The sequence below is a fragment of the Mustela nivalis genome (genome assembly GCF_964662115.1).
Source record: "Mustela nivalis genome assembly, chromosome: 5".
NCBI lineage: Eukaryota > Metazoa > Chordata > Mammalia > Carnivora > Mustelidae > Mustela > Mustela nivalis.
The window spans coordinates 2081154-2108255 of record NC_139024.1 but is presented as its reverse complement, the minus strand read 5'-3'; the positions used below and the strand labels follow the sequence as shown (position 1 = coordinate 2108255).

Here is a 27102-nt window from a genome sequence, read left to right as displayed (position 1 = left end):
AAGGGACAGCCCAGGGACGCCGTCAGAGGGGCCGGGCCTGCTGAGCTTCAGGGAGAAGGAAGACGCGTCAGGAGGCGGCAGAGGCAGCGGTGGCGGGGGTTAAAGACCACGTGGGTGGGGGCAGGCTTGGCGGACGCGGGCTCTGAACGGACGGGGCACGGCAGGCGCCAGATGCACCCACGGGCCAGGTCTACCGCGTCGTCAGCCTCCACGTGGTGACCGCCGGCACCTAGCTCCCCGACCCGACGCCCGCGGTGCGTGCGAGCCGCCAGGGCTCAGAACAAAAGTAGCCGAGTGAGTGGGAGACACGTCTGTACTGTAGTTACATTTATTTAGAAACCCATAGTCTGTAAACTTTGAGGCACAGTAACTCTCGTCTGGCTTTGTCGCTCACTGACCCTGGGGGTGTCTGCGGACTTGCCTGCGCGTCGGGTTACCCGTGGGTATGATTATAGTGTCACACGCACTGTCGTCACATCTTCCGATTCTTATGGACAGCAGCACCCATGGGCACAACAGCAGGTGGGAGCTGCTGGCTCCACCCAAGCCCGGTGCCACTGGCCGACGACGTCTCCGTTGCGTCTGGCGTTGAGGGATTCCTTTGCACACACGCTCCATCCCCACCGGAGACACGGTGGGCTGCAAACTTGTCAGAAGAGAAAAAAACCATACAGAAGCACGTGACGTGCTCAGGACGGCTGGAAACCGCTGACACCGCTGGGAAGAATCGTCTAGAAGCCCCGAGCACGCGGGCGTGCGTCCCCATCACATGGCCGTCTCCATAACCGCCTCCTTCGCTGGCTTTTTCTGTTCTGCGGCAGCTGACCTGGCCAGGCTCTGGGCCTCCAGATGCTCCACGGTCCCGTACGCCACCATGGCCAGGCTCAGGACGCCCAGGAGGATGTAGAGCTTGGTGCTGACACACAGGAACTTGCTGTACCCAAATGCGACGGTGAAGCCCAGGGCCTCCCACAGGCGGTAGTTCGCAAAGGCAGCCTCCTTGTCCTTCTCGAACAGCACGCCGTAAAGCACTGTGGGGAGACACAGCATGAACACGTGGCTGCGAAACCTGTAAGATTTTCCCCATTATTGCTGAAAACGGGGCAGCTTTTCTGCTGCCCAATTCTCTCAACAACATCAGGAACGTCTCCTTCTCAAAAAGACAGAATTGCGTGACGTTGGAGATTAGGGAAGTCTGGAGACAGTTTTTAGCCGTGAAGAACCAGGGCACATAAGAGAAATGCAGAACTCGTGCAGGGGGAGCCCTGGGGAGAGCGCCGTCCAGCCTGTCCCTCGGTGGGTGAGCACGCGGGAGAGTCAAGGAGGCCTCAGAGGCCCGACCTGGCTCAGTGAGGCATGGCCCTTCGCTGGAGTCTAAAAGCAAAGACACACACGGGCAGCCCTAAGCCCAGGCCCTCAGAACGTGACTGTGTTCGGAGCCAGGTCCTAGAAGGAGGTGACTTAGGTGAACGAGGTCACTAGAGAGGCCTCTCATCCCACAGTAGTCCTTCTAGGGACGGGGTCAGGACACAGATGTGCACTAGGGACGGCCATGCAGGGACACGTGGAGAAGACGCTGTCAACACGCCGGGGGGCCCTGAGAGGGCGGGTCCACCGCTTCCCATGTGTCCCCCGTGCTGGCCCAGGTACGGACCCCCGGGGGGAGACTCACCATTGTTCTGCGTCTGCCAGACGGCGTCGGCCACGCCCCAAAGCCCAGAAAACACGAAGAACACGGCCAGCTGGCGGGGGTCAGGTCTCCACAGCAAGAGGGCCACGCTGCAGGACAGGTGGGTCACCGCACCTGCGGGCGCAGAGGGCGGAAACCGGCCGGAAGTGAGCGCAGCCCCCGGGAGGCGTGGACCAGGCCACGCTCAAGGAGCCTCTTGTTTGCTTCTACGTGTGAGTAACGTTCCCGGAAACGCTCCCGACCGCCCTCCGCCCCTGGACGCTGACCCGAGCGCGCCGGCAGACCAGGAGCGCCCTTCACAGCCCCTCGACGCCGCCCACTGGGTGGGGGGGCCGCTCTGCCCACCTTCGCCCCGACCCTGTCAGCGGGGCTGGGCCACAAGCCCCTGGACCGTGCAGGGGGTCTCCTTGTGCTCCAGACGTGGAGACCCCAGAGTGACAGAAGGGGGGGGTTGTTGACCCCTGGACTCGCGGTGAGTGCTGGGGGCGGGGGACGGCGCTGGGCTCCCCAGCAGGTGCGGATGTGAGCGGAGAGGTGGGCGGAGCCCCCCAGGCTCGTTCCTCCTGACTTGACACCCGTGTCGTGAGTTCTGGCCTCGTGATTCCTGTGGACACTGGGGCGTCTAGGACGACGGGTCAAAGGGAGACGCCTGCCGTGTTCGCCGTGGCTGTGTGCTCCGGGGCAGCTCACTACCTGCTCTGTTCCCGAGTTCCCTCATCTGTAAAGTGGGCAGTGTCCCCTCCCCAGGGCGACCAGAAGGATGAAACGGAGAAACCTAGTCGGATGACGTGGCCCCTGGTGGGCGCCGACTAGTGCTTGTGGCCTCCTTGCTGTGTCCCCGCCACAGCCACGTGAGACCTGGACTGGGTGGCCTGGTCGTGGTCTCGTCAGTGCCCTGGTTATCCACCATGCTGTGAATCTTCCCTTCCCAAGAGACCAGAGGGTGAGGTGCGTATGGGCGCAGTTTTGTCCTGACAGCGAGGACGGGAAGCCTCCCGCAGGGCCGCGCACGCTCAGCCCGCACCCCTCGCCGAGCCGCGCGTGCCCTTCCGCCCGCCCGTCTGCTGCCGCTCCCGCCCGCGAGGGGCCACGGGTCCGCCTACCCAGCGCGTAGAGCGCGATCCTGCCCGTGTGCTGGGAGAGCCTTCCGTACAGCAGGGAGCACAGTGCGTTGGTGGCCGAGAAGCAGATCATCACGTACCCGACGAACTGGATCCCGAGGGCGCAGGTGGTGTAGGACTGCGGGGGAAGCACGGGGCACGTCACGTGGCCGCGTGCGGTGCGGTGGCAGGTGTGGGTCAGGGATGCGGGTGGCACCGGCACGTGTTCTGCCGTGGGACGGCGGCCGTGCTGGGTTGGCCCAGACCTTTGTCTAGGCCTCGAGACGGCCAGGGGAGGACAAACCGGTGGGAAGGAGCGAGGACGGGCCCTGCACCCGGTCGTCCCCACACGTCCTTCGCCGTGTGTCACGGAGGTCCTGTGAGCTGCGTGAGGATCTGGGCAGCTCCTGCTCCGCTCACTGCGGGCTGACAGCGCTGGGCAGGATGAACAGGGGAGCAGAGAGGACTCTTGGGGCAGCAGAGCCTCCCCGTGTGACACCAGGATGGTGGACGTGTGTCCTTACGCACGTGTCCATACCCAGGAAACACAAGCACCAGGAGTGCCCCCTGACATGGGCGGTGAAGACGCATCATGGCAGGTTCACGGGTGGGAACAAATGTCCCCTCTGGGGCAGGACACTGTTAGTGGGGAGGCTAGGCCTGTCTGGGACTGGTGGGGCCCTCGGCTCCTTCTGTCCACCGTGCTGGACCCGGAAACTGCTCCGCAAATAAAATCCCGATAGAAGGGCGCCTGGGTGGCTCAGTGGTTAAGCTGCTGCCTTCGGCTCAGGTCATGATCTCAGGGTCCTGGGATCGAGTCCCGCATCGGGCTCTCTGCTCGGCGGGGAGCCTGCTTCCTCCTCTCTCTGCCTGCCTCTCTGCCTACTTGTGATCTCTCTCTGTCAAGTAAATAAATAAAATCTTAAAAAAAAAAAAATCCCGATAGAAAAGCAGCGGATGTGAAGGAACGAAAGGGCTCTGCAGACGCGAGGACGGGAGCGCTCCTGCCCCGGACGGGGGGTACTGAGCGACCCCAGCCTGGACCCGGGACAGCGCCTGCCCCCATCGTCCCCAGGCAGAATCAGGACAGGCGCACAAGCGAGCGGGCTGGACAGAAGCTCTGCCGCTTTGGGACGGTGGGGCCGTGGCCGAGTCACATGCCGCGTGGCCAACAGCAAGGCCCACGGGAGGGCCGTGGCCAAGTGCCAAAGGGCTGTTTTGTCATTTTTGTCCTCAGTCTTTGGAACTCCAAGACTCTCCATCAAGACTGTCCCTGGAGCAGGGGGTGCCAGAGAGAACCCAGGATGCACGCATCCTGCAGAGTGTACGTGTCCTGAAAGAGCTGAGGTTCACCGGAAATTCGGATTTAACTGGGCATCTGGCTAGCTTGGCACATCGGCTCGTCTACGTGGGGGCGAGCTGAGGAGGGCAGGGAGCAAGAGAGGTTTTCTGGTCAAGGAAGGGCGGCCCTCAAGGAGCGGCCTTGCTCCCGGCTCTCGGCCCCTCGGCTCCCCGGCCCCCAGCCGGCACTTTCCGGAGAAGGCGTCTCTGCTCAGTACTACCCCCGCTGACGCATCCCTCCCACGGCACCCCATGACCGTCTTCAGGACAGGACACCACACGGGTGGGGAGCCCCGGGGACAGGTGTCTCTGCTGGCTTGCCCCCGAAGAGGCCTTCCCTGCGCACACAGCAGGCAGGACGGCCTGGCACAGGACACGTTCCACGTGACGGCTCCCGGAGCGCGTGGGCCCTTGCCCTGAAGACACATCTCCAGTGAGAGCCAGGCCCCGGAGTCAAGGCCAAGCTCTGGGGAGACCGGGAAGAGACTGGACGCTGAGCTCCTGACCCCTGAACCTGCTCTCCGGCCCCAGAGGCCGCGCCCCCCACTCAGCCCACGGGCAGGGGACCCCGAGACACGTGGGTGCTGAGGTGCGCGTCCTGACCGGCTCTTGCGTACCCTGGTGTAGTCGCCTGCGAGGAAGGCTTGCTCGAACCCGCTGTACACCGGCAGCAGCACCAGCAGACGAAGGCGCTTGTCTCGAAGGAGCCTGAAGGTCGACAGCAGGGTGAACCAGAAAGGTAATTTCTTCTGTCCATCGTCTTTCTGCTGAGCGTCCTTGATGGGTTCGAGAAACACGGCTACGAGCAGGACGGCCAGGACGCCGCTGCCTGGAGGGGAGACAGAGGGCGGGTCTGGGTGCTCGAGGAGCCGGCGTCGCCCAGCCACTCCTTCTCTCTCCTTTGGGGCACTGGGTTCAGATCCCGGTTTAAGGGAAAGGAAGCTGCCAAGCCTGAGCTGGGCCTCTGGCCTGCGCCGCACACCCCGCGAGGCCGGGGTCCTCTGCGGCCCTCACCGCCGCGGTTCCCGCCTCCTCCCCCGCAGGTGGCTCCCAGCGACGGGCAGTAGTCCCCCCCTCTCGGGACCGCGGGTCCTCCGCGGCTATTGTTTGCCGAGTATGACGGTCCCCCACAAGCCTCGGCAGGGGAACTAGCGACCCGAGCGCCGGGGGTGCCGCATACGTGCCGGCGAGAGGCGGCGCCGCGTTTACCCGCTGCGGTGGGGAGTCTGCGCGGGGGGCAGCTGGGCGAGAGCCCCGTGCCGGGCCGCTGCGTTCAGAGAGGAGGGGCCTGACGGGGAGGTCACAATGCCACTCGTGTCCAGGAACTACCGGCCACGGGGGTGGTCTGTGGGGGGAGCAGCGAGGAGGAGGGACGGGGGCTTTCCCTCTCACCGGGGTGCGTTCTGAGCCACGTGAATGGGCTGACAACTGTCCGCCCCGGAGGGACACCTGCGCCCACCGAATCCCACAGGCCTGGCGGCCCCTCTCTCTGCACGGCGCACCCGGTGTTATGTCGGTCGAGGGCGAGTGCTTCCTCCTTTTCCCCTCTTTCCCCGGAAGCCTCCTCGGTCCTTCCTGGCTTTGTGACAGCGTCGCCTGTCCCGGTTTCTCCTCTCGCGCAACACCAATGACACTCGGTGCTCCGGGAGCCGAGGGTCCTTCCCAGAGCCGATGCCTTCCCCGTTTCTCTGAAAGGCGGTGAAAACCCTTCGGAACGGGTTTCAGCCATGATTTCCAGTCCAATAGCTTAGACCCGTCCCCTCTAAAGGGACCTGAAGTATTTTTTTCTGTTTGCTGCTTCTCACCGGCCTGGTGGGACCGTGTGTCCGGCCACGATGCGCCGGCCGGGCGCTCCCAAGCCCGGCAGAGCCGGTGGAGGCGCACCGAGGAGGGGAACGTCGCACAGGGGCCGGGGGTGCAGAGCACGCGTTCCCGGGGCCGAGGCTGGTCCTCGAGAGCTGCCGTCCTCGTCCCTGTGACTTTGGAACAAGGTTTCTAACTTGGTTAACAAAACCACAGATAAACACCTATGGCTACTGGCTACTGTACTGAACTTTGCAAAAGAAAAATGATCCTATCGTGGTAGGGAACTGTACGACCGCCCCGTTCCGGTGTCTTTGACTCCATCTGAAGAACACCGGACGACCCAGCGGAACTCGTTTTGCAGGAATATTTGTACTTTGGGAAGACACTCTTTTTCCGCAGGGACACCGCCCGCGGTGAGCACATACCTGTGTAGATGCCGAGCAGCGTGTAGATGAGGGTCTGCGAGGGACGCTGCGTGCTGTTGGTGGACGCCGTGGCCATCAGGCAGTCACTGGCCCCACAGGACAGCAGCTGCTCCTCGGGGATGGCCTCTGTGCCGTCGGAAGCAAAAAGGTGACATGAGAACACAGGGAACCGATAGGACAAGGGGTCCCAGTAAGGAAGCACAGAGCTAACAGGAGCCCGGACACCCTGTAGCTGAGAGTCACGATAGGCCAAAGTCAGGGGCTTGTCTGACCACGTACCTCCAAACACGCTTGCTTCTGGGCACGCATCTGTGTGCGTGATTTTACAGACACACATGTGCCGTAAAGGCTGCCTGCTTGTGTGACTTTCTGCACATAATGAAAATGCTCAACGTTTCCAACCTAACCAAGGAGGAGTAGGAACACCGACGTGAGAGCAGGTGTTGGACGGAAATGCTGGGCCTGAGATTCATCAGTGGCCATTCCATGACCTTGGGCAGGTCGATGCCCGCCTCTTCTGAGTGTTAGGTTCCCTATCTGCTAGAAGAACAAAACGTGCACCTTCCGCGCGTCTCTGACCCCATCAGGGTCTCTGGAGAGAGCGGGGAGACGCCATGCAAGACAGAACGTTTGTCGTAGCAGAAATCTCCTCACACAGAACCTGGCTGCTGAGATCTGCAGCACGGAGACTGAGCCGGCGCAGCGGGGAGGCTGAGAAGCCTCGGGGGCGCTGGGGATGCCTCACTCCTCGGAGTCCGGGTCCAGAGACCTCTTGGGGAATGAAGCTCGCTTGTCTGGTGTCTTTAAAAGTAAAGACGTTCACTCCATTTTGCACCCGTCGTCTGTTAGAGACTGACGGCCCTGTCAGGGTCTGTCAAGGTCAGCAATAATGAGTAAAGACGGGTCTCCATCCACCCGAGGGCTCCCTTCTTCCGACGCACTTAGCAACTGATGACACCACATGAGAAACAGGAGGAGGATTTTGGAGTTTTGCGAAGGTGGGACTTTATAGGGGACAGCGCAGTCCCGGGAGGACTAGGCCGGAGAGAGAGGCGCAGTCCCGGTAAGAGTCAGGAGTCAGGACTGACCCTCACCCCGGCCCATGAATTAGGTTTGCCGGTGAGAATTGGGGAGATTTATTTCCTTGGCCCTTGGTTTAAATCCTCAGACCTCAATGGGTGCGGATATTACACAAATACACACGTTATAGTCCTGTCTGGCCAAGGTCAGGTAAAGACGTGAGTTAAGTCATCAGCCGTCAAATGCTGAACCAGTCAAGGGACAACTGGTCTTAGTGGGACATTGAGACACTGGACAGTCGAGCCGTTTAGTGGGACAGTAAATCAGTTGAGCCTGTTCTCGGTCCGAAAGGACGGTGGTGACTCTGTGAACCCAAGTTCCAGTGGCAGTGGCCTCCGTTTCCCCGGGGCACTGTTCTGCAAGCGTTCCCCTGCCTCTGGGAGGGCAGGGCCAGCAAGGCTGGAGAACCTGTGGACAAGACCGACCCCCAGAGCGGCGTAGACCGCCCTGGAGAAGAGCTGGGCACAGGAGAGGCTGGGGCCCAGGGGTCGAGCCCCATGTCGGGTGGTGCACCTGCCCTTGTCGTGGAATAAAGACGCGTGTGAGCGGGATGGGGGGTGCTCGGGGGGCATCACTGAGCCCCGTGACCTTTTACCTTGCGTGGGCGTCTGGCCAAACACCAGGGATGAGATCAGGTTGCCCCACACGCCGGACGACTGGAATATGAGAAAGAAGATGCCGAAATACTGGTTCACCACGTCTCGGCCGACTTTCCCCACCTTCTCTGCTTGCGTGTTCCCCATGATGGTGAGGTACGTGCACTGGGCGGACCACAGCGGGGCTGCGCCGAGACCCAGGACTATGGAGGTGGGGATCAAGGTGTACCTGTGAGATAAAAGCAGACAGCGTCCCTGCCTCTGTGGAGAAGGAGACCCCTTCCTCGTCCTCACTCAGCTTCGTCGTGCTTGTGGATTAGCCAGATCAGTGGGTTCCCCATCCTTCGCCCGCAGAGAAATGACCAGACCCACTGCTCTTTCTGGTTCGGGTTCATTTGCAAGAGAGAAATTCACTGCCAGGGAACTTCCTTGCGTTCGAAAGCAACTACCATGAGCTGGATTACAAGTAAGGCGGAGTCTCTCACAGCTACTGTCGAAAACGACTGATTTTTTGAATCCCTGACTGGCTGATTGGCTGGTTTACCCTCTTCACTGAAGGCTCCTATGGAACCTGTACGGCAGGATGAGAGAGAAGACTGAGGTCCCTGGCATCATCCTGTCCTAGATGATAGTGGCCATCTCTCCGAAGAGATGCTTGACGGGTGTGTTCTTGGGAATTAGCGCGTGGGGCCAGTGCTCGTAGAGCTTGGTCCCGGAGGACCCCCTCCGTCAGGGAGTAGGCGGAGCCCAGGCCGGGCCCCTGCCCCAGCTCCAGCCCTGCTGCGTCCACTTTCTGTCATGCGGGGAGGGTATGGTTTGGGTCCACCGGTCACATTCTGCTAAATCCCCTGAAATTCACCCTGAACGCCAGGGTTCAGCTCTCATCGCTGGGGACACAGAAGTGCCCGGGCAGGGAGGGGAGCGCCAGGCCCACAACAGATCTGAGGGGAGGTCAGGGCTGGGAACTGGGGGGCGGAGATGGGCCCGACCCAAGGGACAGAGACACCTCGAAGGGAGAGAAATGGGAAAAAGCCTCCACGTTCTCCTGTCCAGAAGCAGAGAGGAAGGTCAGGAAGTGGCGCTCATGTTACAGGGGAGGCAACGGGCATCCTCGGGCAGGTGCCCGCGGAGGGCTCTCGAGCCGCTGACCCTGAAGCCTGACCCCGAAGCCGGGCGGGAGGCGTGTGGGAGGCGTGCGGCTGTACCAGCTGGCGTAGAAGTTGCCCAGGGAGAAGGCCACGTAGCAGCACATGGAGAGGACGATGGTCCACTTGCAGCCAAACTTCTTAATCAGGAGTGGCGGGAGGCACGTGGAGGACAGGAGCACGCCGCCGTAGAGCGAGCTGAGCGCCGTCACGCCCAGGCCTTCCTCGCTGTACAGGCTGCTCTGTGGGGGGCAAAACCGCCCTGGTCAGAGGGGCCGGCGGCCGAAGGGAGAGCGCTCTAGGTCAGCACTGGGTTCCTGAGACCACCAGCACAGGCTTTCCCTGGCCGGCGACCCCCTCCCCGCTGACCGGTCCGGCGCGGGGGGAGCAGCACGGTCCCAGCAGAGCGTGAGCTGCTGCTAGAGACTGGGGAGGGGAAGCGCAGGCCGCAGCTGGGGGTGTGGTGGGGCAGACGGCCTCACGCCTTCTGTGACATCTGCTTTATCTGTAGGACAGCTTTGCACTCCTCCCCTTTAGGGCTGAGAAATGGGGGCTATTTTCCCCATGGAAGAGAGAAGGAAGGGGACATTGTCTCCTTGTAGACTCATGTGCGTGGCTCGACCGACGGTCAGGAAGCGGCTTTATCTGTAGGACAGCTTTGCACTCCTCCCCTTTAGGGCTGAGAAATGGGGGCTATTTTCCCCATGGAAGAGAGAAGGAAGGGGACATTGTCTCCTTGTAGACTCATGTGCGTGGCTCGACCGACGGTCAGGAAGCGGGTACTTGACCGTGCAGACTCTTCACATTCCTTCCTGGCTGCCACGCCACCCCCTACCCCCGACATGACGATGTCCTGTGACAAGGGACCCTGCACTGGGCAGGTGCAGCCACCGGCACTCCCTCACTGTCATTCCGTCCACTGTGGCCCCGCACCCTTGGGCTGAGCTCTGACTCGGCACAGCACCCACCACTCTGAGATTCTCTCTTCCTTTCCTGCCGACCCTCAGCGTGCTGGGACCTTCCTCGTTCTCACTTTCCAAAGGGCTCCTGTTCTTCAAGGGCAGATCAAGGGTCTCCAAGGGCCCCTGGCTAGTGCCATCCGCAGAGACCTCCGCTTTGGTCCTGCGCCGGAATGTCACCTGACCTCTAGCCCACACCACCTGGGGACCCGCGATGCCACCCCCGCTGACAATGGTCCCTGATGTTCTGCTCTTTCTGGGTCTCTCCCGGTGCCTTGCTCGAAGCAGGCACATGACAGTATTTGTGGATTAACTGAAACTGAGCGTAACCACAGCGAGTGCCACGAAAATTCTGAAATCTGGCTGGAAGATAGAAATTGAGTGCTCTGCTCTGAAGTGGGGGTCATTCCTGCTTGCGGAGGAGGGGAGCGGGCTCAGCCTGAGCCTTTTGCTTCCTTAACACAAACGTAGGAAATCCAGTGCCACTGAGCTCGGCTCCCCAGACGCTCGTGGGAAAGAAGCGCTCAGCCTTTCTGTGCCCTGGGATTTCTCGTCCACACACTGTGCTGCTGCAATCAGCAAAGGTATCTCGGTCACAAACAGTCAAATCTGACTGCAAACCACTGAAAAGGAAGACAGATTTCAGTAGCCAAAGTAGGAATCAAATTTTAAAAGCAACCTTCTTTTCTACGTGAATGCCGGTGTTGAGATCCCTGTGTCCGCAGAGCAGGGCGTGCGGAATAATCCGGAATACTGTGGGAGGAGTGTGTGCCTGTGAGATCTGCATTAGGCAAGACCCACTCGCATATGCAAGCAGGACTTTCACTCAAGTCACTCAGCAAATACATCCTTAAGCACTTGCCAGGAGAGGCTCGTGCCCTGCTCTAGTGAAACCAAAGGGAATTACACAGCCCCGCGCTCCCAGGAGTGCACGGTGGACAGGAGCTGACGGGGGTCAGGGACACCAGCCAACGGACCGTTGCAATCGGGTCCTGCAAGGGGCGCTAGCCCAGGGCAGCAGGAAGACCGTCGAGAAGGCGTGAAGACTGTATGGGATGGGGAGGGTGAGCAGGTCCCGGGGGATGGGGAGGGGTGCGGGAGGCAGGGGTGCGGGAGAGGAGCTGCCCGGGGCTCGTGCTGGGCTGAGAGGCAGCAGGGAACATTGAGCTGCTTTGTCCAGAGCCGTGAAGCTCCTCTGAGGAGGCGAGTCCGGGAAGCCTGCCGGACTGCGGCGGGAGGAGTGCCGGCTGCGGCCTGGGGAGCGGGGTCGGATCTTCAGGCCACGGAGAGCCTGGGGTAGGAGGCAAGCTGGAGATGAGATGCAGCGCTGACTTCATGCCCTGGGTTAGCCATTGACGGCCTCCTGTGTGTGGAGCACTGTCTCAGTCAGGGGGACAAGGTCGTGGAGCAGTGACCGTCCTGCCGGCGTCGTGGACTCACGGGCATACTGCGGGGCCTGCCACAGCATCGGGGGAACCCACAGGTGTGCCCCTCCCAGAGTTCAGTCCCAGGGAGCAAGGAAAGGGGTGAAGGGGGTGACATCCAAGGGGAGAGCCCAGTGACTTGCAGGTGACCATTAGGCACAGGAGGGAGAGGCCACAGCTGCTGCACGGGAGGCTGTGTGGGTGTGTGCCTGCGTCCCGGCGGGAATTCGGCGTGGGGCTGGGGCCCTGGGGATGCCTGGGACCGTCCGTGCCACCCCCGGGGGCCCGAGAATGAAACTGACCCGATGAGAGCCGAAGGAAATGACAGGGACAGGCAGGAACCTCCAGCATCGTGGGGACACAGCCATACCTAAGGTCACGTCTGTCCGTGTCATCTCATTCTTTTGTGTAGGCCACTCCAGACTGGTGGAGACAATGGTCCCCCTTAAACCGTGGTCACGTATTCAAGATTAGCACGCGAGGAAATAGGGTGGGTTAGGGCTAGACAGAAGGCAGAGAGGTGGGCAGGGCGGACTGCCCCACGCCAGAGCTGGGGGTCTGGTCCCCTAACATCTCTGCTCTTCCCAGGAAGAGGGGGCCTCCTCAGCGCTGACCGTGATCACGGGCAGACCGGGGAGGACTTGGGTGTGCGAGGGGCGGGGCCATCCACTCTCCCTGCACCGCGGCCACTACGCCAACTACACTTCAAAACACAAGACAAAACAGAACACCCATCTGGGGAAACGCACAGCAAAACTACTCCGGCGCACACGGCCCCGCCGCAGCCGTTAGAGAGGCCCGAGGGGGAAAGAGTGCTGTGGGGGACAGACTTACAGAGACCGATTTGTCCAGACTTTGTCCAAATTCACCATATTGCCTAACCAGGCTTAGAACCTAGAGTTTAGTGAAACCTGAAAAATTCCCGTTACTACCCCGGCCACAAAGCCAAAGTCGTGAAACCGGAGAATTCGCAAAGACTCATCCTGCGTCTCTCCCTTGAACGATCCAAAGGCAAAGAATGTCTTATCTCATCACTCACCCAAGACCCACACCCCCGTCCAAGGGTCGAGCTCACACTCCCCGCCCTGCGGCCCGGCCGGGGTGGGGGAGGGGGCCGTGCTCGCCTGCACCCGGGAACGGCCGCCGGAGAGGGTGTGGGAGCGAGGGGTGAAGGAGAAATGCTCGGTTCCCGTCCTCCGCGGCCGTGGGGCTTCTTGGAGGCCAAGAGACAGACGCTCGCTCGCAAGTGTGCTCGCAAGTGTGCTCGCAAGTGTGCTTACCTGCAGGCTCTGCAGGCCGCCGTAGGCTGTGAAGAGAAGCAGAAACCCAAACGACACCACGAGGACATTCCTCAGGCTTCTCTCCATCGTGCGGATTCACGGTGTCAACCATCCGTGGGCACGCACACGCGTCGTCCCTGAAAGCCGCCGGCCGGGCGCGGGGACGCCGTCTGTACCCAGACGTCCCGCTTCCTCTCTCTGTCCTCTGCGCGAGGCGTGCAGGTCAGCGAGGTCCTGGTGAGTCAATGGACTTAGTTACCGCAGAGGCCGGGGAGCGCCGCGGGGGGTGTCGGTCACGTGTCATCTCTGCAGTAACCGCTTCCTAGCAGGGCGGGAGATTAGGACGTTCACTGCCCGTGCGCACCTGCAGTCCCCCCTCCTAATTTCTCAATCGAGTCCTTACAGTAACAGAACGACTGTCGTGTGTGTGTGTGTGTGTGTGTGTTTGTGTGTGTGACGGTACCTCCGCATTAAAAGAAATCATCCGCAGCGCAGAATATGGATGTGTTTCCGTTGTAAAGAACAAAGTATGAATGCGGGCTTCGAGATACACGGCTCGGTTCTGAGAAAGACTTAAGGTGACCGTGAGACCCGAGGGCCCCAGTCCGGCTGTGTCAGACTCTACATGATTTTACCGCACTGCCAGAGTTAAAGGAACAAGAGCACAACACCTCCTGAGCATAGAGCCTTACAGTGTGCGAAGGACCTTACATGCGTCCTTTTATGTTGTCCCAAGGGCAAGCTGTGGCGGCTGTCACTGGGACTCCCAGACGTGACCAGGCGGGGAGCTGAGCTTCTGAACAGGTCACAGATTTGGGGTTTTGGAAGAGAGGCATGCTGGCCAGGAGAACTTCCGGCACTGTCCAGGGCAGCCACAGGCTTCATGGGGCCACTGAGCCCTTGAAACGTGGCTAGTGCAACTGAGGGGCTGAACTCATGGCTGCACTTAATTTTAATTAATTTAAATTTAAATAGCGACCTGTCCCCGTGTCTGCCGTACTGGGCAGCCCCCAGCTGATTTCAAACAACGTAACCCGTATCTCACAGCTAAGAAGCAAAATCATTTTTCATCCAATTGTCCATTCAGCTGTTAGTTCATTCAGTTGTTCGTGAACTTGATGTTTGTAGACTGAGTGCTGTGAAATCAGCCATTTTTATTTAGTTTGGGTCGGTAAGAAAAGCCTTACGGTATCGGCTGACCTGACACAGGTAGGTCCCTGGCAACACCGTGCACGCGAGCATGCCGTTCCATTCGGAGAGCATGACGGGCCCCTAGCAGCGCCATTTACTCTTGTGAAAATAACTCTTGTAGGAAAAGGGTTCTACGCAGACAAGACGTGGATTGCCACGCTCGACACAGGCGTGCAGGGAGCCTCATCCAGTAAAAGACGCTCACATGGAAACAGACAGGACCTGTGGGTCCAGATCCCAGCCCTGTCACTTCTCTGCCCGAGTCTCACGGGGATCACTCCGCTTCCCAGACCCACTTTCCTCTTGGAAAAGGAGAGTCACAAACGGTCAGGAAGCTGGTAACTGTGAGAGCCCCGGAGTGGCCGTAGCGCGTCGTCATCACCCGGAAGCGTTAATGGGCTGGGATGACATTTTCGCTTCCAGAGAAAATACCACTCGGGACAGTTTTTAAAGAAATTGAATACCTAGCACAACACGCACTTTTTCACCCCAGTCTTACTGACTAACGCACGCTGGCTTGTGTCTTGTTTTCAGCAACGGTCTCGCTCACTCAGTTCTGGCCTGTAACTCCTCCCAGTGACTTGCACTGATCTTCGCAGACGCAGCGGAGGTTGCTTCCGTTGCCTACGGTTCAAACACGCCAGAACCACCTTCTGGGACTTGCTCACGGACTCCGGGGGGCAGCTCCGGGAGCTACCGTTCTAGCTCCGTGCTTACGCCGTGAAGCTTCTCTGTCCTCCTGTCTTTGCGAGCCACGTCCGTCCCTGTCCCTCTAGCTGTCTTGCTGGCGTCAGGAGTTCACGTGGGAATTCCTGCTTCCATCATTTCTGCTCTCACTTTCCCTCCCACGTCTTCCCTTTTATCCCTCAGCGTAGTGACTTTCTAAATGAACCGTATCCTACAGTCTGCCCTCACTCTCTAGCAGAACAAAACACTCCCCCGCCCCGTTTTAATGGGAAATCATTCCCATACACCCCCGTGTAAGTTTGAGGTGTGCAGGATGGTGGTCTGATCTACCTCCATTGTAAAATAATTAGCCCAGTGGGTTGGCTACCGACCACCTTCTCATATAGATACAGTAAAAAGGAAAGAAAGGAAAGAGAAAAAAAAATTTTCTTGTGATGAATTCTAAGGATTTAAAAACTTCCCTGTGTTTCCCAGACACGCACACAGCAGCGTCAGCGGTACCGGTCACGCTCTACCTCCTGTCTCTAGGAATCACTAATCTTGAAACCACAAGTTTGTGCCTTTTGAGCACCTTCCTCCATTTTCCCATCACCCTCTGTCTCTGGTAACCATAAGTCCCCTTTTTTTCCCTATGAGTTTGGTTTTTAAGTTTTTTAATTTATTTTTTAAGATTCTGCATGTGCGAGAGATCATACAGTCTGTGTCTTCCTGTGCCTTATTTCACTAACCATAATGCCTTCGGAGTCCACCGTGTTGTCACAAGTTCATGTTTTTTACAGCTGAAAAATGTTCCCTTGTATCTCCCTGCACGGATTACCTGTCCATTCATTCATTAACGGCCACTTAGGTCGTTTCCATGTCTTGGCTGTGGTAAGGAGTGCTGCTGTGAACATGGGGGCGCGCTGTATTTTTGAGTTGGTGTTTTCGTTTTCTTTGGATACACACCCAGAAGTGAGGTTGCCAGATCATACTGTAGTTCTATTTTTAACTTTCTGAGGAACCTGCATGCAGTGTTTCACAGCGGCTGCACCGATTTACATTCCTACCAACAGTGCATGGGGATCCTTTTCTTGGCATACTTACCAGCTTTCACTATCTCTTGTCTTTTTCGATGGTGACCATTCTAAGAGGTGTAAGGTGATATCTCATGATGATTCCAGATATTGTTCATTTTCTCCGTGTATCTATTGGCTTTTGGTGTGTCTTCTTTGGAGAAATGGCTATTCAGGTCCTTTGCCCATTTTAAAATTCTTTTTTGTTTTTGCTTTGTTTGTTTTTGCTATTGATTTGTATGCCTTCTTTGTATATATTGGATATTAATCCCTTATCAGATTATGGTTTGCAAATATATTTCCCCTTCTATAGGTTCTCTTTTCAGTTTGTTGATTTTTTTTTTCTGTACAGAGCTTTTTAGTTTGATGTTAGTTCTGCTCATTTACTTTTGATTTTGTTGCTTGTGCTATAGGCGTCACACCCAGACATCACCGCCAAGACTCATGTCAAGCAGCTTTATTACCGTGTTTTCTTCTAGGAGTTTCATGGTGGCAGGTCTTATATTTAAGTCTTTAATTGATTTTGAGTTCATTTTTGTGTAGAATATATATGGGCCCAGTTTCATTCTTTTACATGTGAATATCCAAGTATCCTAGCACTGTATTTTGAAAAGACTGTCTTCTCTCCATTGAGTATTCTTGGCTCCCTTATCAAACATTAATTAACTTTATAATGCTTGGGTTTATTTCTGGACTCTCACTTCTGTTCCATTGGTCTACTCTGGATTTTATGCTGGTACCATACTCTTTTGATGACTACTGTTTTACAGTATAGCATGAAATGAGGAAGTGTGATGCTTTTTGCTTCATTCTTAGGATTTCTTTGGCTTTTGGGTGTCTTTTGTGGTTCCATATACATTTTAAGAGATTTTTTCCCTATTTCTGTAAAAAATGCCTTTGGAATCTTGACAGGGATTGCCTTTAAATCTATACACAGCTTATAGTAGTACTGACATTTATACAATATTAGCTCTTCCAATCCATGAACATGGGACACTTTTCCATTTAATTGTGTCTTCTTTGATGTCTTTCATCAATGTCTTGTAGTTTTCAGAGTACAGATCTTTCACCTCCTTAAACTTATTCCTAAACATTTTATTGTTTTTGATGGTATTGTAAGTGGGGTCAATTTCAATTATTTTCTTCTCTGAGAACTTGTTGGTGTATAGAAATGCCACTTATTTTCATATATTGATCTTGTATCCTGAAACTTCACTGAATTCATTGATCAGGCCTAATGATTTCTTGGTTGAACCTTTAGGATTTTCTGGATATAAGATAATGCCATTTGAAAATAGAGAAAATTTTACTTCTTCCTTTTTAATTCTGACCTTTTATTTCTTTTTCTTGCCTGATTGCTTTGGCTAGGACTTCTAGTACATTGCTGAATGGAAGCAGTGAGGTGTGCACCATTCTCTTCTTCCTGGTCATGGAGGAAAATTTTCAACCTTTCACCACTGAGCATATTAGTTATGGGCTCATCATATATGGCCTTTATTATGTTGAGATATGTATTTTCTATGCCTAATTTGTTAAGAGCTTTTATTGAGAATAAATGTTGAATTTTGTCAGATGCTTCTTCTGCTTCTATTGAAATGATTATAATTCTTTTCTTTCATTCTATTAATGTGCTGTATCATAATGATTCATTTATATATGTCAAACTCTCCATCCTCATATTCCAAATGGTAAATCCTATTTGTTCATGGTGAATGGTCCTTTTAATGTGCGGCTGAATTTGGTTTGTTAGTATTTTGTGGAAAATTTTTGCATTGATGATTCATCAGGGATATTGGCCTTAAATCTATACACAGTTTTTCGTTTGTTTGTTTTGTTTGTTCATTTGGTAGCGTTCTTTTTTGAATTTGGTATCAAGATAATGCTGACCTCATAAAATGGGTTTGAGGATGGCCCCCCTCCTTGACTTTTCAGAAGAGCTTGGGAAGAATTTGTATTAATTCTTCTTTGAATTTTGGTAAAATTCACTGATAAAGCCATCTGGTCTTGGGCTTTTCTGTATGGGGAGATTTTTTTTTTTTTTTTTTTTTATTGAGCCAGTCCCCTTACTAGAATTTGTCTGTTCATACTTTTTAATTTCTTCCATATTCAGTCTTAGTAATTTATAGATTTCTAAAAAGTTTTCCATTTTTATTAGGATTTCCAGTTTGTGGACATATAGTTGCTTTTCACAGCCTCTTATGACCCTTTGAATTTCTGTAGTATCCCTTGTAATGTCTCCTTTTCCATTTATAATTTAGTTGATCTACATCCTTTTTCTTTTTAATTTGGTTAGATAAGGGTTTATAAACTTTATCATTTCAAAGAACCAAGTCTTACTTTGGTTAATCTTTTCTACTGTTTTTTCTATTCTCTTTTTCATTTATTTCTGCTCTAATCTTTATTATTTCCTTTCTTCTAACTTAGTGTTCAGTTTGTGCCTTAAAGCATAAAATTTGGTTACTTATTTGGGATCTTTCTTGCTTCTTAATATAGGCATCTATTGCAATGAACTTCCCTCTTAGAATTGTTTTTCCCACATCCCACAAGTTCTGATATGCTGTGTTTCCAATTTTGTTTGTCTCAAAGAACTTTTGTGTTTTTCCTTTAATTTCTTCTTTGATCCATTGATTGTACAATTTTCACGTGTTCATAAATTTCCCAGTTTTCCTTTTGTTATTGATTTCTGGGTTCATAACATTGTAGTCAGAGAAGATACTTGATATAATTTCAACTCTTTAGAATTTGCTAAGAGTTCTTTTATGGTCTAACTTATAGTTTATCCTAGAAAATGATCCATGGACACCTGAGAAGAATGTATTCTGTTGTTGGATAGAATGCTCTGCACCTGTCTATTAGGACCATTTGGTCTATAATGTTGTTCAAATCCATTGTTCCCATATTGATTCTCTGCATGATCTCTCCATTGTTGAGAATAGTGTATTGAAGTCCCCCACTATTATTGTATTCCTGTTGATTTCTTCTTTTAGCTCTGTTAGTTTTTGCTCTATGTATTTAGGCACTCGAACGTTGAGTGCAGAAATTATTACAATTGTTATATCATTTTTAATGTACTGGCCCTTTTATCACCATTTAATAATCTTCTTTGTCTCCCTTTTTTTTTTTTTTTACCGTTTTTAGTTTAAAGTCTGTTTTGTCCAGTGTAGGTGTAGCCACCCCTCTTTTTGTTGTTGTTGTCGTTTGCTTGAAACATGATTTTCCATCCTTTCACTGTCTATGTGTGTCTTTAAGGCTACAGTAAATCTCTTCTAGATGATATATTGTTAGATCTTCTGTTTTTTTTTTTTTTTCAATCCACCCAGCCATTCTATGTCTTTTAATTGGAGAATTCAATCCCTTTATGTTTAAAGTAATGACTGATAAGTAAGAATTTACTATTGCCATTTTTGTTGTTGTTGTTTTCTGGTTGTTTTATAGATTGGTTGTTCTTTCTTATCCTGCTGTCTTTTTCATGTATTTTCATGTCTTTTGGCATCAGTCTGCTTTGACTTCTTTATCATGTTCTTTTGTACAGTTACTATAGGATTTACCCCTGTGGTCATCATAAGCTGACATAAAATATTTTAAATTGGAAATATCTTATTTTAAACTGAAAATAACTCAACTCCAATAAAATTCATAAACTTTACACTTTTACTTCTCCTCCCCTTCACATTTTAGCTTATTGCTATTGTAATTTACATTTTTATATTGTATAATTAATAAAAGACTATTGTAGTTATTTTTAATACTTCCTTTTTATTACTTTTAAACTATAGTTGCAAGTGAATTATGCACACTATTACCATATTGCAGAATCTAACCATGGCTATATATTTACCATTGCCAGTGAGGTTTGATTGTTGTTAATTGATGTTAATAAACATTCCTTTCCTTCACTCAGAGAATCCCTTTAACATTTCTTGTAAGGCAGGACTAGTGGTAATGAACTCCTTTTGCTTTTGTTTGTTTACTGAAGTTTTTATTCCTCCTTCGTTTCTAAAGGATGGCTTCACTGGGTGTAGAATTCTTGGTTGACAGTTATTTCAATATTTTGTGTATGTCATTCCATTTTCTCCTGGCCAGAAAAGTTTCTGTTGAGAAATCCATTTCTAGTCTCATGGGATTTCCTTTGTATGTTATTTCTATCTTTTCTTTTGCTGCTCTTAAAGCTACTATTATTATTATTATCTTTGACTGTTGATAATTTAGTTACAGTGTGTCTCAGTATAGCCCTCATTGGGTTCAACATATTTGGGGTCCTTTGGACCTCATGGATCTGGATGTCCTTTTCTCTCCCTAGGTGTGGGAAGTTCTCAGACAGTATTACCTTAAATATGCTTTCTGTTCCTTTATCTTTCTCTTGTCCTTTTTTAACTTCCATAATGTGAATATTGTTTCTTTTCATTGTGTTCTGTAATTCCCATAGTCTTTCTTCACTCTTACATTCTTTTTTCTTTTTGCTCCTCTGACTGAATAATTTCTAACATCCTGTCTTCCAGGTTACTGATTCTTTATTCTCCATGGTTGATTCTACTTTTAAAACATGCTACTGAATTCATCAGTTCAGTTATTGTATTTCTGTGACTCCTGGATTTCATTTGTTCGCTTGTTTTGATGGTTGCTATTCCTTGCTGAACTTGTTTTGTTCATGCATTGTTTTCACAATTTTGTTTAGTTGTCGGGTTTTTTAAAATTTTTTAAAAAGATTTTATTTATTTGAGAGACAGAGAGAGAGAGCATGTGAGGGGAGAAGGTCAGAGGGAGAAGCAGACTCCATGTGGAGCTGGAAGCCCAATTCGGGATTCAATCTGGGACTCTGGTCTAATGACCTGAGAGGCTTAACCAACCAAGCCACCCAGGTGCCCTGTTGTCTGTTTTCGTATATACCACTCAACTTCCTGAAGATGATTCTTCTCAGTTCTCTATCTGACAGTGCATAGATCTTCATTTCTTCAGGGTCAGTTACTGGAGCTTTATTAGTTGCCTTTGGTAGTGTCATATGTACCTGGTTTTTTGTGACCCTTTGTTCACTTCATTGGTATCTGTGCATCTCCTCTTTTACATGTTACAGTTTGGCTTTGGCATGACAGCTCTTCACCAGTCAGATCTGTTTGTGTTTCTGTGTGTGTCTGATGGTCATGTCCTTGGGCAGATGGGCCCTGATATTATGGTCTATTTTTGGCAAGGCATCTTTTCTAGCACTGTGGATGGGAATTTGGATTGTGCCATTGGCTGAGAACAGTTGATTAGGACTGCTGGTTTGGTTCCCTCCCCAGGTGAGGATGTAGGATGGGCTCCACAGCTGGAGCCATTGGCTGGATTTGCTGGTCAGGTTTCCTAGATGGTCAGGACTGGGTACTACATTCAGTACTACATAGGACTATGAATTAGTTTCCCTGCCTCGGCAAGACAGCATTACCAGAGCCTGTATAGCTCATGGTTTGGGGGTCTGAAATAAGCCGAAGTCCCTAGTCAGGGGAGGCCCCTGCTTTTGCTCTGCAGAGGGGGAAGTCAGTCTGGGCTCTCTGTTCAGGTGCCCCTGTATGTAGCACTACTGCATGGGCTATGCAGCTTCCCATGTGCTTCGATTAGGTTGTTTACAGGCTGAGGGCTATGTTCAGTGATGATCTGGGCTGTGAGTTAGATGGACAGGGACGGCCAGGAACAGCAGGGGAAGCGGCTCTAAAGCTGGTAAAGTTCTTTTTTTCTTGTCTTAACTCAGGCCAACCCATAGCCCAGTTCCCTGGAAGAACAGGGCCACTAGCTTTTCTCTGCAAACTGTCAAAACTGTCAGCTGTGCCTGCCCTTCTCTCCACTCTAGCACTGCTGGGTCACACAGCTGCCAGGAGCTGTCACCAAGCCCTCTGGCCAGCTGGGCTAGAAGACACTCTGCACCCCAGGTGAGGCTATGTCTCAGCCCCTGTGCCTGGAAAGGAGGGGGAAAAGCTCCTCTCAATTTCCCAAGCAAGCTCTCCAGCTGGGAGGGGCCGGGAGCGCCCCTGGGACTTGGGCACATGTTCATCTCCCTGCTTGTGTGAAGCAGAAGAAGCGTCCCTGCTTGGAACTGGCATTGCTCTGGGTGGCATCGGCTCAGCCCGCCTGGCTCTTGGCTGGAACATGCCAGGCCACACAGCTTCCGGGATTCGCTGCCAGCCCTTCCGCTCAAACGGGGCTGGAAGCTCTCTCCACAGGGCTGTGGCTCAGCACCTTGCCTGGGCGCGGGCAAGCTGGGCTCTAGGGCCGGAGGAACTCCTTGTCTGAGGAGCCAAGTCAGGCAGGTCTGTGGCCCACTAAGTTCCCCAGTCAGACTGGACCCCGGGCCTGGTTTTGCTGGTGAACAAAACCTCTTGTGGGGATTACTACTTGAGCACTACAGATATGAACTTGGTCTGCCGAGGTCCCAGGGCTGCTGTGGCAAGCCCCTCCCCCACTTCTCCTTCACAGTCACGGTCCCAGTGGTCAAGCCCTGCACTTTCCCCCCATAATCCCCACCATGTGAAAGCAGATTCGGGTATCCCACAAAAGGACCCACAATGCTGGGGAGCCTCGTTGTTACCCCAGGTTCCCTTTTCCCAGTGGATGAACCAGAGGCTCGGGGAGACCTCTCGGCATGGGGCTTTGCTGGCCTGGGGGAGGGGCAGTGTGGTGCCATGTGGCCGTGTGGCCGTGTGGCCCCGTGGCCGTGTGGTGGCTTCCCTTCCCCGGCACACGCAATCCGTCCTGGTCTCTGAGGTGCGGCTGGTGCTTCAGCCTCACGCCGGTGTTCTAGAATCCTCTCAGGGTGTTCTTTCTCTACCAGGTATTGGCTGTGGTTCTTGCGAGAGGGAGCAAAGTCAGGGACAACCTCTGTTGCCACTCTAGTGATGGGACTCTCCCAAACTATGTCTTAGGAGATGTCCCCTGGGACCGTGCCTGAGCTCCTGTGACGAGGACAAGCTGATTCAGCTGATGCCTCATAATCAGACGGCCCCGGCCTCCGCTAATTCATACATTCCTGCAGCTACGTGGTTGGGACGGGGACGAGAGTGAGGGATTCCAGAAACCCAAGAGCTGTTCTGACCGGTCAGCCAGTGTCAGCATTATTAGCAGCCCATAACGGGTGCTGTGGACCCTGTGCTGGAGAGCGCCTCGGATGGCTGAAGACTTAGGTGTAAACAGCTCAAAACACCAATAATCACTTAATTCCCTACAATTCACACGCACACCTCTTCACCGGGAGGAACAAAAATGGTTTGTGGATCTTCTTGATCCCTCATGATCCCTTACTGGGTATTCAGTGAAAGTCCCCGTCTGGCACCCGGCTGAGAACGAAGGTTCTAGAAACTCTCGGGGGTTGAGGGCGGCAGATTTTACCAGCCACTTGATGTTACCGCTTTGCCGACCCTGAGCTCACCGACCCCTCAGGGGTGTGAGTCCTGCGGGGCCTCATTTCCCGTCCGTGATCTCCTGCGGAGAAGCTCTCCGCTCCTGGAAGTCTCATCAGCGCTTTGCTCTTTTGAAGAAGTTACTTATATAAGCAAATTAACATCAATTTTCTTGACATTTAGACCTGATACGTTTGCACGGAACAAATTCATATTTGTCCTACTCATTAATCATACTTTCTGCTATCAAAGACGAGCAACGCACTGGTGAGAAAGGAGCCAACTATCGCTTACGTGTGCAATTCTTACACTTCGGAAATAAATGTATTTGGTACTTTTTTTCTTTTTTAAAGTAAGACCAATTTATACCCTCCCCACTCTGGCCTCAAAAACATTCGGTTCGTCTCCGAGCAAGTCTTCAAAGCCGCTGAAGGCAGGCTGGCCGGCTGGCCGGCGGGAGAGGGTGGGGGGTGTGAGGACCCAGCTGGCCGCAGCCTCCTGGGGGCCGGGAGGGGGTCCTTCCGGATCCTGTCCTCCCCACAGAGAAGGCCTGTTCAGCTCCTTCCCATCCTTATCCAAGAGAGCAGAGTCTTCCCACCCCCGGGTCCCTCGTGCGTGTCCAGCTGGGCCACCGGAGGCGCCCGCCCACAGCCCACATCCTCAGCAGGGCTTTAGGAGTCCCCCCCTCCCGCCCCCAGCCACAGCCTCAGCAAAGGCCACATCCCCTCATTTTGTCCCAGAGACACAGAGCCGGGCAGGCTTCGCTGAGCCCTTGGGTGCCCGTCGTGTGCCCAGCCTACGTGGCAACATGAAGGAGTTGGAGAGGGGACAGTCCTCACCCCATACGCGCATATATGGGGGCACGACAGAGGTTCCCTGCCTAACACACACGCGTGCTCACACACTCCTTTGCTTTTCCAAGTGCACAGTCCCTCGCCCTCCGGTGGCCTGCACAGCCCAGCCGCCTTCCGCTGCAGTCAGGCTACTTGTCCGGGCCTGCCCTGGGCCAGAGACGGCTCTGGGTGCTGAGGCCATTGCCCCGATGGTCAGCAAGAGCTCCTGTTCCTACTGAGGTTTCCCACCACTGAAGGAGACAGGGAGTAAACCATGAAGCGGGTCGAGAAATCACACCAGTGCAGGTGGGGTACACACTGCCACATCACCAAAAGCCAGCAGGTGATGTGATAGACCGGACGGGAGGGAGAGGCCGTTGGCCGGCGCCCCACACCTCCACGACGGTGACAGAGCCCGCCACTCGGGCAGCGACCCAGCTCCTGGGTGCTCAGCCTGGCCAGTCTGCGCCCCACAGACAGGGAACGTTTCAGCCCCGCATCTTGTGAGCCCAGCAGACCAAAGCCCGTGTCCCTCTGCTTGAACAGGTCCCATGAGCCCTAGGAGCGGCTGAGAAACCGGGACCCGCCACAGGGACAGCCACGCACCAAACACACGCTTGCCCACGTTCCTCCGATGAGGGCAAAGTGGCGATGACGCCGGAATGTTCTGGTTAGTTCTCAGTCCCTTATCCGGTCTACAGAGGCAGAGCAGCAGGGCTGTAAATGACATTGGTGAACCTCCAAAGACAACTGTGGGCCTTTGATCCCACGACACACAGACACCCATGAAGCCTGCGTGACGTCCGCCCGGACCGGACAGCAGCGAGCGCTTTACCTGGTTCTGCGCCTCCTGAGTTCCCGTCGGTACCGTGGCACATGTCCTCCTAGGTCTCGGAGGACGCCGACATGTTCCTGCTTGGCTTTTGGTGGCGAGGAGAATGACTGAATTCTCAGAGCGTTGGGAAATCATTCACACAATGCCTCCTTCGCTTCGGCAAGTGGTACAACCTGTTTGCAGATGACCAGCCCCGGGCGGCTGCTCATCTGGGAGCTACTTGACTTTCTCTGCGAGAGGCTTGCCGGCGAGATGTGGAGAGGCGGCCGGGGAGAGAGCTGACAACATTTTAGAAACGCTGCTACTGAGGTCTTACTTTTTGCACCAAAACGGCAGAAGCTCATCTTAATTAAAAAAAAAAAAAATCATCTTGTAGAATTTAAGAAACAAAACAGATCAACAAATCAAGAAAAAAGAAACAAATTTTAAAAGCAGACTCTTCACTGAGAACACACCGGTCACTGTGGGGGAGGGACGTGGGAGGGGTGGGAAGGAACGGGACTCGGGGTGCACACGGGGGGACGGGCCCTGGGTGGCCTGCAGAGGTGTTCGCTCGCTCTGTTGTAGACCAGAAACTGACAACACTGTGTGTCAATTATACTTAATAAAAACATGAAGAAGTGAAAAAAAACAAAAATCATGCACATACAGGCATATGTGAACACAAGTGCACACTCATGTGCACACGCGTACACGCCCACGTGCACACACGTACACACCCACGTGCACACGCGCACACAAGTACACACCCACGTGCACACGCGCACACACAGGGAGTCCACAGGCAGCCTGACAGCAAGCCCTTCCCTGGACGACAGAAGTGTGGGAGTCAGGGCATCTGTCCTCTGTTCGATGCACCTGTATTCTAGTCCCCTGGTTTTAGAAAAAGCATTTAATTCTATAAACAGTAATGGTTTTTAAAGGAAAATGGATTAATCTAAAGAACCTTGTTAGGAAGAACTCTGAGCATTAAACTAAACTCCTCATTATTTTTAGGCCCTGAGTTAACCCTTAACCTGTTGCCCTCTTACTTCTCTTGAACGTTCCCCGGCCCCCCTGCGCCCAGAGCCAGGGGTTTGCGAAGTGAGAATGCAAACAGGCCCCCGGTGTCTGCCTCCTGCGCCCGGCTTCCCGCGCCCCCGGGGGAGCCTCACGTTCTCTCGAGCCCCGGCCCGCGGCCACCCCGCAGGCCATCTTTTGCAATGGGGTTAGTGCTCCTGGAAGCAGCGCCACTGGGGTCGCTTAGCCTGGGGCTGGATCCACGCGAGCTCAGCAGCTCCCTGCGGCCCGGCCTGTCTGTGCTGAGCTGGAAAGAAGCGAGACGTGCGGTTGGGCCCCCGGAAGCAGCCCGGAGGCCAGCGGTGCAGGGGGCTCCCCACGTTCTGCTCCCGTTCCCCGAGTCCTGCTCCACACGGGCCGCAGAGACACATGCCCCCTCCCCCAGCCCGAGGCCCAGGCGGGGGCCGGCCCTCAGCGGCGGCCGGCAGTACTGGACGGTGCTCTCTGCCCCCGAGGGCCCACCACTCCCCGGCTGGGACCACGTACCGCTGGTGCTGTTCAGTCCAGAAGGACCTCCCGGCCCTTTGTGCTGGGGACAGGCCGCGGACCTCGGGCTGTCACGGGATGGGGAAGTGCGCTTTGGCTCCTGGGTCCGGGGGAGGGAAATCAGGCTGATGATGTGTTTTGAGAACCGGGAGGGATTGTGACTCACAGGTGAGTAAGGTTCTGTGCTGACAGCTCTCGCCTGTGGGGCAGCTTGGCCCTTGTGGGCCTGGGTTTGGCCATGGGGGCCACGCGCCCGCGTTCCCAAGGCAGGAAGCCCAGCGGCTGGAAGCCAAGAACCTCCGCACCGAGCTGCCTCCAGGTGTCCTTAGCCCGGGAGTGGGCAGTGCACCCGCCGGGGCAGCTCGCCTGAACCCGGCCGCCGTCTGCCCCTGGACACGGGACTGGGTTTTCCTGGGGAAACAGGGTGTGTGTGAAGGTTCTCCAAGCAAAACCGTGGGGTTTTTGGAGTAATCCCCAATATCCTGGTTGTTTAAACACCGTGAGGTTAACTGATGTCATGGTGTTTCCCGGCATTCCTGGTGGCCGTGGCTCGAGTTCTGTTCTGTGAGGCAAGAGCCCCAATGCACCAACCAGCTTGTCCTCGCTGCGTCTGCGCTGTGGGTCTTTCGTTCCTGCGAGCCACGTGTTTGAGTCCTGCTCAGCGGCTCTCCGCGGTGGTGCCCCCTGCCCGTGCCGTCCGCCTCGGGTCCTCAGGCTCTGCAGAAGAAAACGGGCTTACAGTTCAGAAA

The 27102-nt window shown here is 54.1% G+C and overlaps 1 protein-coding gene across 2 annotated transcripts; it reads right to left on the bottom strand.

The window, feature by feature from the left end:
• Window positions 1-312: 312 nt before the first annotated feature.
• UNC93A (unc-93 homolog A) lies at window positions 313-25279 on the bottom strand. Of its 2 annotated transcripts, XM_082730488.1 has the most exons (9): window positions 24809-25279; window positions 12847-13080; window positions 9244-9425; window positions 8038-8267; window positions 6363-6488; window positions 4749-4960; window positions 2794-2929; window positions 1673-1804; window positions 313-1031 (listed from the first exon to the last, which is right to left on the bottom strand). In XM_082730488.1, exons 2-9 carry the CDS (start codon window positions 12931-12933, stop codon window positions 766-768), a joined length of 1371 nt encoding a protein of 456 aa, XP_082586614.1. In that variant the 5' UTR covers window positions 12934-13080; window positions 24809-25279; the 3' UTR covers window positions 313-765. The 2 variants fall into 2 exon arrangements, with proteins under 2 accessions (XP_082586614.1, XP_082586615.1); XM_082730489.1 differs by lacking the exons at window positions 9244-9425; window positions 24809-25279 and having other exon boundaries at window positions 12847-13064.
• Between the last annotated feature and the right edge of the window lie 1823 nt (window positions 25280-27102).

What these genes read in the sequence shown, in the direction of transcription:
- UNC93A (XM_082730488.1), bottom strand. Translation starts at nt 12,933, where the DNA reads ATGGAGAGAAGCCTGAGGAATGTCCTCGTGGTGTCGTTTGGGTTTCTG. An exon ending in TGGCCAGACGCCCACGCAAG is followed by an intron (nt 6,489 to 8,037) that starts GTAAAAGGTCAC and finishes CCGACGGCACAG; the next exon opens with AGGCCATCCCCGAGGAGCAG. An exon ending in GCTGCTCGGCATCTACACAG is followed by an intron (nt 4,961 to 6,362) that starts GTATGTGCTCAC and finishes TCTCCCCTCCAG; the next exon opens with GCAGCGGCGTCCTGGCCGTC.